This window comes from Balaenoptera acutorostrata, chromosome 10 (genome assembly GCF_949987535.1).
Source record: "Balaenoptera acutorostrata chromosome 10, mBalAcu1.1, whole genome shotgun sequence".
Lineage (NCBI taxonomy): Eukaryota > Metazoa > Chordata > Mammalia > Artiodactyla > Balaenopteridae > Balaenoptera > Balaenoptera acutorostrata.
This window is the reverse complement of record NC_080073.1, coordinates 71380644-71397611: the sequence shown is the minus strand read 5'-3', so window position 1 is coordinate 71397611 and position 16968 is coordinate 71380644. Positions and strand designations below refer to the sequence as shown.

The following is a 16968-nucleotide window of genomic DNA, read 5'->3' as shown; positions in this document are numbered from 1 at the left end:
GGGTAGGAAACTGTTCCATGGGTCATTCCCACTCAGAACATGGAGAAGATACATATTTTTTTCTCAAGTCTTGATAGCTATTTTTGGCCTCCTAAAAAGAAGAACATGATCTTGCAGAATTCAAACCGTAGTGAATCCACTGAATTGCTCTTTATTGAATTTAAAAAATGAATGACCATCTTTCTTGTGGACTGATATCAAGTCTAATGGAATCAAAATCTCTTGTTTTCTGAAGCCTATATAATTTTAAAAGACTATTGATATATTTTTCTTTATAAAAGCTTGAAAAGTGGTACTATTGTCTTGGCATTAATTTAATTTTAATAATTCTTAAAACAAACTTCAATCGTCAGTGGTGGAAAAGTGATTCAGATGTTCATGTGTTTGACTCAGAAGAGAGAAACAAAAAGTTGGGGAAAGTCCTTAACAAAAACAACATATTCTTTATGAGATTTAACCACCCACATGAAAATGGGTGATTTAACTATTCAAACATCTGAGTGACATGTGGGCTAACTGAGGTGCTTTAAAATTTTTTTTGCCTTCCAACTCATACAGCGTAATGAATTCTTGTCAAGCTTGTTCTTTTAAAAAATACACTTTAGGGACTTCCCCGGTGGCGCAGTGGTTAAGACTCCACACTCCCAATGCAGGGGGCCCGGGTTCGACCCCTGGCCAGGGAACTAGATCCCACATGCATGCCGCAACTAAGAGTTTGCATGCCACACCTAAGGAGCCCGCCTGCCACAACTAAGGAGCCTGCCTGCTGCAACTAAGACCCGGCAAAACCAAATAAATAAATAAATAAAACATCTTCCCAGCAATCAATAAAAAACATTAAAAATTTATATATATATATAAAAAACGCACTTTAAATCTTGGATCATACTTTGGAAACTCAGGTCTAAAATAACACTTGTTATGTCTTAATTCCTACAAGAGTCCTGACCCAACATTTCAGCAAACAAATTACTGTTGTTTGACATGTGCAATCAGTTGTGTTGAAGAAAGCCGTAGAAGGCTTTCGGTATCAATTCAAACAATGTCTTGGAAGAGACAAAAGAAATAACTAATCAGGAAGGTTGCTCTTCTCAATTTTACAAGGAGTTGGTTGGTATTCTGTAATGATGGTCCTATAGGCATCGCTTTTTTTTTCTTTAATAAATGAACCAGTCCTTATGTAATGGGCTTATGGTTGTTCAGTATTTCCTGTCTTATCAGTTACTAAGCCTCCCATTAGCATCTTGGAAGATGAGGACAAATGTTGTTCCTGTCATAACTTTATGACAGGCATTTTTTTCCCCTAAATAAGAGGCAAATGTGGTTCATTGGTAAGTTAAATAAAAGGTCAGAAATCATTAAACAAAGATGGGGATGATCCACCCAGTTGAATAAAAATGCCCCAGGGATCCTTCCTGACGCTTTGCTCGATGCTGTAAGGCAGGAATCTTAAACTTGGCTGAAAATGAGAAATATCTGGGAAGTCTTTAAAACTCTCGCTTCCCAAGCCATAGCCCGGATCAATAAAATCAGAATCTCTAGAGCTGGGACCAGGCTTCACTACTGTTTTAAGGCAGGGTTTCTCAAACTTTAATGTTCATACTTATCACCAGGGGAAGGAACACTTACTAAAACACTAGTTCTGATTTGGTAGGTAGGTCGAGGGTAGGTCCTGAGGTTCTGCATTTCTATCAAGTTCCCAGGTGATGTCGCTCCTGCTGGCTGGTGGACCACATATTGGGTGGCAATGGTCTAAGGCCCAGGTTCCTCACACATTAAAATGACCAAAGGAGCTTTTAAAATTAACTGTAAAGAGTCTAGAGGTCTTATCCCCAGAGGTTCTGATGTTGTTGGTCTGGGGCCCCAGGGATTAGCATGTATTAAAAGCTCCCCAGTTGATTCGACTGTGCAGGCAGGGCTGAGAACTTCTGCTCTGTAAAAAGATCTGCATGACAGGACAATGAGAGATCACGGACCCGTATTTGTTTTCAGAACAAATTTGACAAGTGGGAAGAGGAATGCCCCATGATACAAGCAAAATATTAGGAAGGCTGTCAGTAATACGAGCTGACTCTTTCCAGAGTCCCCTGAGATGCATGTATTCCCTGAAATGTCGTTAATCCAGGACACAGTTGGCTCCGGCAAAACCTGAGTACAAGCCAGAGAGCTGGGACTAATTCTCTTGGCCAGGTTGGGATCAGCTAACCCCGCCATGTCTCATGTGCCAAAATGTACTTCCCTGCACTGCTTTACCTTCTCCATCCCTCCTCTGCTACTTTATGCTTCCTCTCCCTCTACCCAACCTCAAACCTCTCCCCTCCCTCCCAACCTTTCCACTGTTCCCTCTGGAGTGGTTCTGTGGTTAACAGACTCTCCCATATTTTCCACCTCTTCACAGAACATTCTCTCCATCTTCTTGCCCTTATTGGAACCTGTCAACTCTGAAGACACTGTCATCCCCAGTTGTCCCTCCACCTTTGATGAAAATCTTTGCAGCTTTAACAACCACACCCTCTGGCCCCATGCTCCTCCCCTCACTGTCCCTGCCAAGTGCCCATCTGCCCCCACTCACTGAGCCTCCTGCCACCTTCTGGGTCTCTTCAGTATCCCACTCAGCATCCTGACCTCTCAGTTCCTTGACCTCATCATTTCTGAAGACCTTCTCCTCAACTCCACCCCCTTTTCTTCACTTCCTTCCCTGTTTAGTCTAGACCCATCCTTTTCATCACTTGCCCAGCAAACCCCCAGTGCCAAATGAATCCAAATGTCCTCCTTCTTATACCTATTCCAGGCTGCTGAACAATACGGAGACCATCACACAGTTGCCACCATGGTTTAGCCATCACCAGCCTCGACGGGATTGTCAAAGTCACTGAGCAATCCTTTCCTTAGCCCTCTTTCTCAAGTTTCTGCCACTCTGCTTAAATCTCTCCTCTAACACCTTCTTGCTCCTGAGGTCACTTTGCCTCCTTAGTCAAAGAGAAAATAGAAAGCATCAGATGGGAATTCCCTCAACTTCTTGCCACCAAACCAACAAACTCACTTGCATTCCTTCCTTGTTATCCTTATTACAATGGGTGAGGTGTCCCTCCTCCTGCTTGGAGTGCATCTCTCCACTTGGAAGCCATCCCCTCCTGCCTCTTTTACCCCTCTCTTGTATCCTTGTTCTCTCTCTCTCTCCTGGCTCCTTCCCACCAGTATTTGAATGGGCTCAAGCCTGTCCTATCATTAAAAGAAGAAGGAAGAAAATGTTTTCTTCTTACAGCTGCTCCTCCAACTTGCTTCTCCTCTTCCAAGCCAAATTTCTTTTTCTTTTTTTAAAATTTTATTTATTTACTTATTTTTGGCTGTGTTGGGTCTTCGTTTCTGTGCGAGGGCTTTCTCTAGTTGCGGCAAGCGGGGGACACTCTTCATCGCGGTGTGCGGGCCTCTCACTATCGCGGCCTCTCTTGTTGCAGAGCACGGGCTCCAGACGCGCAGGCTCAGTAATTGTGGCTCACGGGCCCAGTTGCTTCGCGGCATGTGGGATCCTTCCAGACCAGGGCTCGAACCCGTGTCCCCTGCATTGGCAGGAGGCTTCTCAACCGCTGCACCACCAGGGAAGCCCCCCCAAGCCAAATTTCTTGAGAGAATTACCCATGTTGTCCATCCTCATTCTCTGTCTCTGCATTTCCTGGTCTCTCACTCACCCTGCAACCTCATTCCTCCACCTCCCCACCCACTCCACTGAGACTTCTCTTGCCAGTAGTCTCCTTGCTGATAAAGCCATCTGACCACTTTTGGCCCTATCTTACTTGAACTCTGGCAGCATCTGTCCTTCCTTCCTCCCCTCCCCCCTCATCTTGCACCACACTATGCATTCCTGGTTTCCCTCTTTCAAGCTGTTAGGATGTTAGGGGACTTGCTACAAGAGTCAGGGTGATCTGGAGGGTGGTGATGCACAAGCACATATAGCAGAATCCTGGTGAGGATGGTTTGGGAGGAAGATGAACAGATGGTAGTACTGGTGAGGTTCACAGGAGGATGGAATATTCTACGATGGCAGTTGGAAGTAAGAATCAGAAGCTAACACTGGGACTTTCGATGAATCGGTCCGTAAGTAGAGACAAATAGTTGCATCTATGCGAATGGCTGAGGTCATCAGTGAAGGGACCAGGGCCAAGGGCAGAACTTGCCTGAGAAAAGTCCACAAAGTGGGCTGAGAAGCAACCCCCTGAGAGGTAGGAGGAGAACCGAGGAAGGTGATGGATGGAAGCCAAGGTATGAAGTGAAGTTAGCAGGAAGGTCACTAGATTTGGTGGCCTTGGAGAGAGCAGTTTTAGTACAGTGATGAAGCCGGCCAGATTACAAGGGCCTAGAGGATTGGTAAGGAAGGTAACCGTGGGCAGAGACTAGAATTACAAGGGATGTGGTTGAGACTGAAGCCAATGCATCTAAGTGTCTCCCCCACAAAGGCAAGAAGGATGGGTTGTCATTCACTTGGAGGCATTTCTAAGGTGTCCACAGTCCTTCTCTGGTTCTGGGATTCAGGGTCAGGGTGGTGAGTGCTATCACCCAAATTGAGGTTTGGAGGCCTGAGAGGTCACTTCAGACATTAGGGGCAGCTCTGGTTTGGCAAACGGCAGCTCGGGTACACGCTTAGGATTGTTACAAGATTAGAAGAAATCCCCAGACCCTTCCAATCCTAAAGTTCTATTAATAACACTGGTGCACTCTTCTGCCCAACAAACATCAGGCTTTTATAACTATCCTCAAGGCAAGCATTCAGAAATTGCTGGTAGCTGCCGATGTTGCCCCGAAAACAAATACACAGGCAAGAGGTTGTAGGTGATTTTTACAGGAACAAAAGATAACAGGACAAAAATTATCCATCTCCTTGCTTCAGTAAAATCTCCTCTAACTGAAAATCTTGATTTGTAGTAGTGAGTACTAAGTTGTCGCTGATTTCTGCCGCAACAGACTGGCGTGGCTGGTCAAGACACTGAGGAACAAAAGAAGAAAAACTAGCACAGTCTGGCATTCAAATGGCATCAATCTCCAGATTGAGTTAAACATTTGGAAAATAATGATATTGCACCGTTCAACCTAACATTGAGGTGTGAGGCCTCGAGAGCACGTCCAGCCTCTGCCGCCCTTTCCTTAGCAGCGCCTGTGAGTCATGCGGAACATCGAACGGCAAAGCGAGGACACGGGGAGGGGGAAGGGTAAGCTGGGACAAAGTGAGAGAGCGGCATGGACATATATACACTACCAAACGTAAAATAGATAGCTAGTGGGAAGCAGCCGCATAGCACAGGGAGATCAGCTCGGTGCTTTGTGACCACCTAGAGGGGTGGGAGGGAGGGAGACGCAAGAGGGAAGAGATATGGGGATATATGTATATGTATAACTGATTCACTTTGTTATACAGCAGAAACTAACACACCATTGTAAAGCAATTATACTCCAATAAAGATGTCAAAAAAAAAAAAGGGGGGGTTCTGGAAGTGGAACGCAGGCAATCCCCTGGCTTGAAGTCAGGCTCATGACCACTCATAATCTTTAAGTTTAAACACATCCCTGCCTATGACACAGACACACACACACACACAAATCAGAATCTAAATCACGTGTGCATGATGCTCTGCAAAGGTACACCTGTGGGAACAAGCGACCACAGAAACCCTTTGAGAACCCTGAGCAGCACAGCCCTAAACAATATGTGAATGTGTGTGCCAGGGACTGCTGGGAAGCCCCAGTGGGGCGCAGAGGTTCTCCTGGGCCTGAGTAACCCGCTGGGAGGCAAATCCATGCACTGCCCAAAGCTGTGCCGTTGAACAGATGTCTCAGGGTCATGGGTACAGAGAGCTTGACCACTTTAATAATCAAATCCAACTGCCACCTGATTGAGCTCATCATCTGCTACAGAAATGATTGTGAAGGGGGCTGAACGTACCAGATTAGTTCCAGGGTGGCTGGTTGACTCAGCCTCTTCAGTATGACAAAATATCAGACTACCACAAGGCGACGGAGCAGGGCCACAAACAGCGTGAGCTCAGTCACAGACTAGGGGGCAAACAAGGCCTGCCACCTGTCCCTGCGGTGGTGTGGGCCTCAAAGTGACTTAGGCCTGGGGGCCACTCACCGGAGGCACGATGGGAAACACACATCAGATTGTATCGGATGCCACGTAACATAATAAGAACACAAAACAAATGGTCATAAGTGAAAAAAAAATTTTCAAGTGTTTTAAAGTCTAGGTAATTTTGACTATACATACTTGTGATGAAACTATGACCTCTTTGCAAACTGCATTGTGTTCTACTTAAACGTGTTTTTTTTAAATTAAATAATTTACTTAAATGTTTTGAGCCAAAAAAAAAATTATTTCATTGAAGGGGACTGGATTAGAAGATATAAAACCCAGGAGATACATCATATTGAGAAATCAATCACGGGTGTCAAAAGGTGATCAGAGGGGCTTGCTGTAATCTCTATGCTTTCCAGATTTGGCCAGGTGATATGGAACAGAAAGTGATTTGTCTCTCATGTCAAGAGAAGGAAGAGGAAGCAGAGAAGTGGTTAGTATGTAGGGAAAGTTGACCTCCACTCTTCTGTGCTACAAACAGAAAGCAGTCACAGATAAGGGTATGTGTCTGGATGCTCGTGTGTAAAGGTAGGATGCTTGAATAAGTCCAAGACTTTCCGAGACATGGAGAGCCATGAGAGAAAGAATCAGAGCTCAGTTTAAAAACAGAAATGAAGAAGAAAAAAAAAAGAGAGAAAGGATTAGTATTATTAACAAGTAAAGACAAATAAGAAAACTGATTTGTATTTATATTTCTTTAAATGTTGCTCTGGTTTGTAGTATTTCTTAAGAAATAGTAACAAAGATTAGTTCATATTAATACTTTGCTATTGAGAGTCACATTTCTAATGGAAAAAAGCAATCACTCAGAGAGATTGTGTGCTGTGATATACGACTTAGCTATGTCTATGGAAAGCCAGGGATGAATCAACCCCACTCCCTTGGCTTCTAAATATCAAAAATACACTTAATGATCTCACTTTTTAAAAAAAATCACTGATCCTCACCCCTTTGCCAAACCCCAAGTCTGCCAACACACCTCCCCACCTGGATGTCCCACCAGCACAAGCTGACAAATCCAGAGCTCCCTGCCTTTCCTCCCAGCTGGCCCCTCTACCAATGCTCCCTGTCTTGCACCTGGCCTTCAGCCTCAGCCATTGCCACTCCCCGCACTCTCAAAGGTCCCCACTTAATCACTCCAGCAAATCTGCCTCCTTCTCTGCACCTGGTTAAGGTCTCAGGCTCTCTCCCCTGGATCCGGTAAAAGTCTCAGTGCTGTGGACATCCTTCTTTCAGTCTACACTCTGCCTCCACCTGGGGTTATCTTGTGATCTTTGGTGACTTGCTGTTGCCTTTATGATGCAGCCCAAACTACCCTGGAAGACTTCACACCCCAGCCTCACTCCCCAACACCCCTGCTCCTGCTTCCCGAGCTTGGGCCACACTGGGCTTCTCTCCCTGGACGTGCCTTATCTCTGCTCGGGCCTCTGCTTGGGATGCTCTTGTCTCCAGTCCCTGCCTCTGCAGACTCTGCTCACTGCCTCCCGTGTGAAGCTCTTCTCAAGCCTTGCCTCGGCAGAATTGATCTCTCTCTCCTCTGTGCTAGTGTGGTGCTTCGTCCTCACTGGGTGGAGCATTTATCAAATTATGTTGCCCTCGCACAGAAACGAAGACTCAACACAGCCATAAATAAATAAATAAATAAATAAATAAATAAATAAATAAATAAATAAATAAATAAATAAATAAATTTATGTTGAAGTTGCTAATATTTCTGTCCTACCAACAAGATTATGGACTCCTTTAGGGCAGGAATTAGGTCTCAAATCTCTCTCTATTGAAAGCACCTAGCAGAGGGGCTGGCAAATGAAAGGTGGTTGAACAATCCTAATTGAGTTAAATGCTATTTCTTCAGACTCCCAAGCCAGGAATTCCCTGGTGACAACTTACTCAAATTGAGGGCTGGTAAGGAGGAAAGAGACTCATAAGTAGACACACAAAATCTGAGAACCATAATTAAAAAATTTCCTCCCAAAATTCAATGGAAATTCTGGGAGAAAAGAGATAAGTGAAATCTGGGGGCTGTCCTTCACAAATCTAAAGTCTTTCGACATAATAATATACCATGTATAATTTAAGTTCATAAAAACCACCATGGTTAGTGTTTTAAATTTAGAAAATGTTAAGGCATTTGAAAATGCATGAAGTGAATGAATGTATGTACACAGAGGACAAATAAATGTCTATTTATTGAAGTATTATTTATAAAAAGAAAAGTGCACAAATCATAAGTATACAGCTCCATGAATTTTCACCAAGGGACTACAGCCCTGTAACCAAGATCCAGATCAAGAAGCAGAACATTTCCAAACACCCAAAAGCCCCCTAGTGCTCTTTTGCAATCACTGCCCTCTCCCACAAGGGGAACCATTATTCTTACTTTTAAGATCCGTTTTGCCTCTTTCGATTCCTTGTGTAAATGGAATCATACAATATGCATACATTACAATGTATACCTATGTGTACACTGTATACATACTTACAATGTGTTCTGTTTGATTTCCTTCACTTAATATTATTTTATGAGATTCAACCATACTGCTGTGAGTAACAATAATACACCCTAAATCTGTAAGTGTGAATGCTTCTTAAATTGTATAACTAATGGAGCTATAAGGTGCTGAACTGTAAGGAACCCAGCATCTCTTCATTCTAGCCAAGAATTACTTTTAAAAACTATCCATGTTGTAGTAAGACCAAAAATTGTCATGTTTTTAAACTTTTATGAACTCTATGAGATCTAGTCAGAAACTTATTCAGTAAATATTTCTAGAATGGAATGAAGGAATACATGCAGTGGAATCACAAAGCACTTTTTCAGGGGAGAAAAAAAAAAGCTGAGCAGGGACAGACTCCAGAAGTTCACTGAATTTGCCACATGATCATTTTTTAAATCAGTCAATTTTCTGAACTCTAGGCACATTTTTTTGCATATTTTGGTGCTTCATTTTTGTCATTTTCATAAACATTTAAAAACAGGTTTGAACAAAACTTTTCCACTATTTCACATTGTCCTAACCACAGACTTGCTTGCTGAAGTGGGTGAGAAAAAAAAATGGAGTTTTGCCCCCATATTGTAGAAGCAATATGGCAGAAAGAATTTCAGACTGAATTTGTAAAACAAATATAGCAGAATCATCTGTTGGTCTCCAACTCTGAAAGCACAGGTCCAGCATGCAGCAAGCTGTACCTCTATGTTGTTTTGTATAACATATATTTATCACACAGTGCTACTATACAACTATCCACAACTTCCAAGTTTGCCTACTCTCCTATGAGCACTTACCTTGGGGATTAAAGAAACCAGTCATCCAAAACACATTGGGCCTCCCTTCAAATATCCAGGTGGAAAACTGAGCATTTCTTTCCAAAAGTTCAGTAAACCAGAAGCCCAGTGTGGATGAATCCCAGGACACTCTTTTCCAGATCTGAGGTATACGAGCATCATACATATTGTCCAGAGCATCTCTCAGGTTCTGGAAAAAAGGTGAAGTTAAAATCTGAGAAAAAGAAAAATCAACAAAAGAGGGAAACAACTATTAGACAATAATAGCTCACTTCACTCATAATGATTGTTCCTTCAATGGCCAATTTTAGATCACTCAGGCTACTGCGAAGTATTGAGATGACTTTTTGCATTCTGTCAATTTCTTGTCTGAGAAATATGTTCATTGAATTAAGATGTCCCATCTTCATCAAACGAGCTTTCACCTAACACAAAGCATACAACACAATGACAGAGATTTTTAAAACACCATCTGCCACTTCTTTTCCAATGACCTCTCCTTTCTCTATTTTTCTTCCTCTGGATGTATCTCTACAAGCCCAAATGAACTCTAAAATATCTCTTGCAGCACCAAATTTGCCATTAAGTTCCCCATTTTCTGGGCTTCAAAAACTGCTGTTCAACTAAAATGATTTTTATTTCCTACTGATTGTACTTAGTTGATAATTGGAAATGTACTATGAAAAGCTGAAATAAAATTGTACCTTTTTTCCCTTTCAAATGATTAAGTACTAAGTGTCAATTAAATATCCTTTTGCAATCTAACCTTTATAAGAGCACAGTTTGGAATACTTCTTTTTCATAGTGCCTGCAGAATTATTATCACAGACAGTTAATATAGCCAAAATCTTTACAGAACAGGTACCAATAAATATGATTGGCTGCAGCTTCCTAAGATCACTGTTGCCCTGGCTAGGGTGACTAAATTGAGTCTTTCCTAATCTAATCAATGAAAATATTTGACTTTGTGGGAGGGTCATTAAGCACCTGTTCCTTCTTGTATATAATTTATTGGCCATTTTGAAGAGATCAATATAAAAGCATCTGGTTGTGGGAACAATAAAATATAACAATTATTTGGAAATAAGCCAATATATATACACTTTTCAATTTAGTGACATATGCCCAAGAAAAGATTGACTACGAATACTGGCAAGAACTCATAAAGAGATCTGAACTTTCTGCTGGCCACAGTCGAAGAGATGCCAGAATAGGAGGGGTATGGATAGACACATGGAGTGGGAGAAAATTTGGAGTGAGGTACCAGTCCACACAATCACCAGAAAGCCAGTAAACTGTAGCGTTCTCTGCTAGAGATGCCCACTGCCTCTTCTTGAGTCATGGAGTATTAGAGACAGATGGGCTTCAGGCTCATCTGGACCATCCTCAGTTTACAGAACAGGTTTTCTGGCATGGTGCTGATGTTTCCTACTCAGCAATGGACCCCTCTGCTTAACTGCAGCTGAGCAACTTCTAGTGTGTGAGGGATGAGAGGGAAGCAGTGATGTAACACTGAACACCTGGACGGGACTACCTGCGCAGGTAGAGCAAATGACCTTGAAATCCCAGTCAAACGTGCCAGTGGAGGGCCCTGACTCAGTCTGCCACACCAACCTTCAGGTATTCACCTAAATTCCTGATTCTAGAACTTACATTTTTGCAGGCTCCGCTGCCCTGTTCTCATCTTGAGCCCTCCAGTGGCTAAAGAGCCTATATATCATTCTCTTTAAATAGGACTGCTTTGTGGAAATTCACACTTTAAGGAAAAGGGAAATTATGGAAACGCTTTTGCAACCGGCATTAGAAATTAAGCCCAGGTGTTGGCTACACTATCAAATCAATAGCCCGGGTAGCTTTTAGTATGCTAACAGCCCCAAACAAATCTCCTTGCCCTACTTAGGGTTTTAAAAGAGAGGCTTCCCTTGCAATAGACACATGCTTAATGTGTCTTAAAACTTAGACGCTAGAAAATCTAATTTTAGTACTGATTTTACTTTGAGTATGCTTATTGTTCCAGCCTAAAATTGTCTTTCTATTAATAAGTGAAAGATTTGCTGTAGTCTTATTTAGAATTTTTATTATGTTTCTGAAACCAGGTAGTCTTTTCTACACTGATGTTTTTAAGTCAATAGTATAATTACATTTCAATTAACTAAATTCACTTTACAGCCACATTTTTTAAAACACATCTCTTCTGTAAAATAAAGGACACTAAAAAGTAAGTGATCCTGGAAGAGGAAGCTGTTTTAGATGTCTCTTGGTACAAACTCCCTCCCATCTAGCAATCCGCTTAAGGACACCCCTCACACTCAGTTCCTGCTGGGTTGTTGCCAGAACAGAGATCTTGGTGAAGTGGCCCCGACTAACCCTGAACAGCTCAAATTACCCCAAGGTCTTGAAATCCTCTTCTGGTAATACCAACCTGCGGTCTAGTCATAGAGAGTAAATTTTATCTCACTTTCACATGCCGGTTTTTAAAATCTGTGAAGACAGGTATTATGCCTCATCTGTCTTCTGAAGATCATTTACAATGAACCACAAAAGTATGTGCTTACAATACCTATCCATTTAAAAAATATTTTCTCCCCTGACTAAAAACATGTCTATGTGAAGTCATTGATTTCAGTATCTTAGCCAAATCCTTGGTACCCATCTACACAACGGAAGCAAAAATTGTTTTAAGAAGCAAGAAAACGTTTTTCATTGTTGGGAGCACTCACTGCAGGTGGGAGGGCTGTAGCCCAGGTAGCCTCGGGGCTCCCATCTGATAAGTGCATTTCTCCCAGACTTGGGGATGCAGGACAGGGTAGACACAGAACCATAGTCATACCTGCATTAGGACATCAGCCTCTCACTTTTTGGTTGAAAAGCTAAACTTGCCTCAGCCCAGCCTAAGGCTCAGGTGAGGCTCTGACTCTCAGCAGTGAGGGGCGGAGGCTGAGAACAGGAGAGAGGGGGCCCTGGATGGCCAGAGGGCACCACCCTGTTTTTCTTGCGTGAAGAAGGATGGTGTATTACAGAACTTTCAGACCGTCCAGAAATTTTACCACAATTAAAGATTTATTTAGATGAGTTCTCAAAGTGCGGTCTGGGACCCCTGAAGGCCCCCAAGTTCCTTTTAGGCGGGTCCACAAAGTTGAATATTTTTCATAGTAACACTACGACATTATTTGACTTTTTACTCTCCTTCTCTGGGGAGTGTACAGTGGAGTTTTCCAGAGGCTACATGACCTGTGATACCACAACAGACTGGATGGAGAAGCAGATATGAGGATCCAGCTGTCTTCTATTAAACCAGACATTAAAGAGATTTGCAAAAATGTAAAACCATCCCACTTTTCTCTTTGAATGTTTTTGTTTTGGAAAATATACTTATTTTTAAAATATAAATGTTATGCTAACATGTGATGGGTTTATTAATGTTATTTCACAATAAATTAATAAATATTTTTGAAAATTTTTAGTTTACATTTCTAATATGTTAAATATCAGTAGTTATAATCCATATAAACAAGAGCTATTTGGGGTCCTCAATCATTTCATAAAGGGGTCTTGAGATAAAAAAATTTTTTTGAGAAAAACTGATGTTGATTAACAAGCAAACATCTGGGAGGTTCAAGAAGTAGAAAATTATTGCCATCCAAACTGTGTAGTGAATTCATGTAAATGGCTTGCTTTCCTATTACCTGGCTGAGTGGATTGAGAGAATGAAAAGTATGGAGGGCAAGAGACAGAAAAAAGGGCTAAATTTAAATAATGGACAAAGCTGGCTTGGGTAAGAGAGGTGGGGAGAGATTCTCAGTCCAGAGGATTAAGATATCTGGAGACCCAAAGACAGAGGAACCCAAAGATGGGGAAAGGGTATAGAAAAGGCAATTGAGAGAGAAAGTGGAGTAGAAAAGAAAAGTGCAGATTGTAATTTTGCAAGATGCTTGAGCAAGGGTAAGAAAGAGAAGACGAAAAGGTAAAAAAGAAGGATTGAGCAGAGAGAGGAAGGGACTGACTGAAACATACTGTGCTCAGCCTTGTGGAACCCAAAGACAGCCCTGTGCGCCAGGCAGAAAGGGTACCTCACCTCATGTGGAATGTAATCAGGAGGCAGCTTGCTCAGCATATCTTCGGATAACCTATAAACAATGGCTTCCCGGGTCTCTCCCATGCCACCTCCACTCTCTTTGGGTTGAATGTTGGTAATTGTTTCAAGAACAGCAGAAGCAGTGTTACTCTGATACCTGACAAAAAGAACAGAACTGTTCAGAATGTGGCATGGAAACGTATTTTCAGAGATAATTATCAACGTGAAAATTAAATTATGAATAACTTAAATCAAATCCAGCCAAAAAAGGGGGGAAAAGGAAAACTTTACCATCAACATACAGGAAGGAAAAAACTAGAGGTCCATTCTACTTCCTCCTATTAGGACATCAAGAACATCACAGAAATGAAAGCTCTCCATCTTCAGGGAAAGATTCCATGAAAGTCCGTCATAATCCAAAGCAGTGCTAGCCAATCTTGCTTGTAGCTAACCTCATGCTGGACAAGGAGCCCACCTCCTTTTATTCTCCCCTGCTTATGGACTGGTCCTAAGAATCTGCCATTATATGACAATTTGTTAGCTTGAAGAGCACTGCTCATATTTATTCACTGAATTATAAATTATTAAAATTTCCTTGGTCTTTTCTGTTTTGTTTTCTTACTTTCCCACTTGTTTTATGATTTCCAAAGTGTTCTATTGGCACCACTTATCTAAATGCAGCTACCCATCTTTAAAATTCACATATTCAATAAAGATTTACAATGCACCAGGCACTGAGCTAGGTGTTAGGATATGGTAGTGAATAGGTCCCTGACTTTGTCCCTTTCTTTAGTGGAGGAGGGGGACATTGGTCAATACCACTGTAATAATTGCTATGGAAAAGAAGAACAGGATGCTTTAAGATAGTACAGTCTCTCTCTCTCATTCTCACTCTCTAGCTCTTTTTTTGAATTGACCAGATGCTCTGAGGAGCCCGAACTTAGTTTTGGTCCCAAAGTTGCTGGGTCGACCAGCAGTCTGAATACACAGATTATGGGGTGTGTGTGTGTGCATGTGGTGGTTTACTCTAGAAGATCAGGGAGGTTCTCTCTTAAAATGTCACATGTAAGCTGAGGCCTGAAGAATAAGCAGGTCAGCCAGGCAAAACAGAGTGGAAGTGGGAGGCAAGAGAGGACATTCAGATAAGAGGTAAGGCTTGGAGGCAAGAAGGACTTCACTGCATTTGAGTAACAGAGACAAGGCCAGCGAGGCTGGAGCCAGTGAGTTAGAAGCAGAGATGAGGATGGAGATAAGGTCAGGGCCAGACCATGCAGGGTCACGTGGGCTGCTTTAGGCAACCACAGAAGACTTCCCAAGCAGGGGTTCAGCATGACCAGATTTAAATTTTTCTGTCTTTCTTGAACTCCTAATTTACTATCTATAAACATTTCACAGTTAAACTGTTTTGAGTTACTGTTTTGTTTTGTTTGTAAATTTTGTCTCTTGTTCAGATGTAAACCACATTTACATTTCCTTTTGTAGATGTTAGAGGCAAATTTAAAAGGAATCCAACAAATGCTTGAGATTAGTGATTTGTTTTTCTGTTTTATTTCCTTGGACATAAAATAAACCTTGGTAATATGGCTATATGTATAAAAATTTTAATGTGCTTACCTTTTAATCTAGCAATTCTATGCCTAAGAATCCATTCTAAAGAGAGAATCAGACATTTTAATTTCTGACAGTACAGTGCAATTGTTACCCTGAACAACTCTTGTGAAAATAGCTAAAAGTGCTGGATAAGATATGAAAAACATTACAGAACTGGCAAGAAACTAAGAAATCCAGAGGGTCAAACAAAATATACAATGAAAACTGGAATCCAGAAACATAAGCCAGATTTCACAAAGGGGGCATCAACTGAGCCCTGGTGTTCTTGCGTGTCTGTTGGGATGGTACAATGAGAGAATAGGTAAGCCATATGCCCAAGGAAGAAAGTCTAATAGGAAACTCCTACATAAATCTGGTACTTCATAGGGCTAATCACTTAGTATAAAAGTCAACTAGAAATAACCCACCTGTCAGAAGGGGATGGTAGGTAAATTGTTCTACCTAGCTTGGTGGGAAAAAAAAAATCTTTCCTAAGAATTCTTAATTTGTGACATTAATTAACATTCATTCATTTACTTGTGTGATTTGAAAAAACTCAAGCCAAAGATTTATTTTCAGGTGGTCCCAGGAAGACACAGGTGGCATCTGGAGGATGCAAACATGAATCTTTCATGGAACAATATGCTTTCGACCCAAGTCTCAAAGAATCCAACAGTTAATTTCCAATAAACATGAGCTCACAGTCAGGAGTTAAAAAACTCATAGAGGAACAGGCACTGTGAGCAAGAGCCAACTAAACAAAAGGAAGCAGAACCAGACCTGCAAAGATCTCAGATAGTGAATTTTCAGATGCACATTATGTTTTTACTATACTGAAGAATAAAAAGGTGATTGAAAATATAAGTATGAAACAGAAAACTATAAACATGAATAGCATATTTGAAAAAGAGCCAGATAGAACTTATGAAAATTTTAAAAATTAAAACCTGCATTAGTTTTTTTTATTGATGCTGTAACAAATTACCACAAAATAAGTGGCTTAAAACAACATAAATGTGGGACTTCCCTGGTGGCGCAGCAGTTAAGAATCCGCCTGCCAATGCAGGGGACACGGGTTTGATCCCTGATCCGGGAAGGATCCCACAAGCTGTGGAGCAACTAAGCCCCTGCGCCACAACTACTGAAGCCCACGCACTCTAGAGCCCGCGTGCTGCAACTACTGAAGTCTGTGCACCTACACCTGGTGCTCCGTACAAGAGAAGCCACCACAATGAGAAGCCCGCGCACTGGAACAAAGAGTAGCCCCTGCGCGGCGCAACTAGAGAAAGCCCGCGCGCAGCAATGAAGACCCAGTGCAGCCAAAAAACCAAAAAACAAACAAAAAAAAAAACCCCACATAAATGTATTATTTCACAGTTCTGTAGTTAATAAGTCTGATATAGGTCTCACTGGGCTAAAATTAAGGTGAGCAGGCTGGGTTCCTTTCTGTAGGCTGTTGGGAAAGACCCATTTCCTTGCTCATTTGAGTTGCTGACAGAATTCACTTTCTTGCAGTTGTTGGGACCATGGTCCCCAATGAGAGACCATTGCTAGAGGGTGCTGGCTGTCAGGTAAGGACCCTTCCTAGATTCTAGGGTCCATCTGCATTCCTTGGTTCATGGTCCCCTTCCTATATTTTAAAAGCCAGCAATGGCAGGTCAAGTCCCTCTCTTTGAATCTTTCCTCCTTGTACCATTTCATCTCTCTGACACACTCTTCTGCCTCCTTCTTCCACTAAGAGCTCATGTGATTAAATTGGGCCCACTTGGATAATCTAGGATAACATCTCCATCTCAAGGTCCTTAACCTTAATAATATCTACAAAGTCCTATTTGTCACATAAGGTAACATATTTACAGGTTCTGAGGTTAGGATGTGGACATCTTTGGG

At 41.8% G+C, this 16968-nt stretch overlaps 1 protein-coding gene across 1 annotated transcript in view; it reads right to left on the bottom strand.

The window, feature by feature from the left end:
- The window catches only part of DNAH8 (dynein axonemal heavy chain 8), a 337653-nt gene that overhangs the window by 6518 nt on the left and 314167 nt on the right, over positions 1 to 16968 (bottom strand). The window contains exons 89-91 of the mRNA XM_057555266.1: positions 13489 to 13645; positions 9686 to 9838; positions 9414 to 9603 (exon numbers count right to left, since the gene is read on the bottom strand). Of these exons, the coding sequence (XP_057411249.1) occupies positions 9414 to 9603; positions 9686 to 9838; positions 13489 to 13645 (500 nt within the window). The remainder of the gene's footprint in view (positions 1 to 9413; positions 9604 to 9685; positions 9839 to 13488; positions 13646 to 16968) is intronic.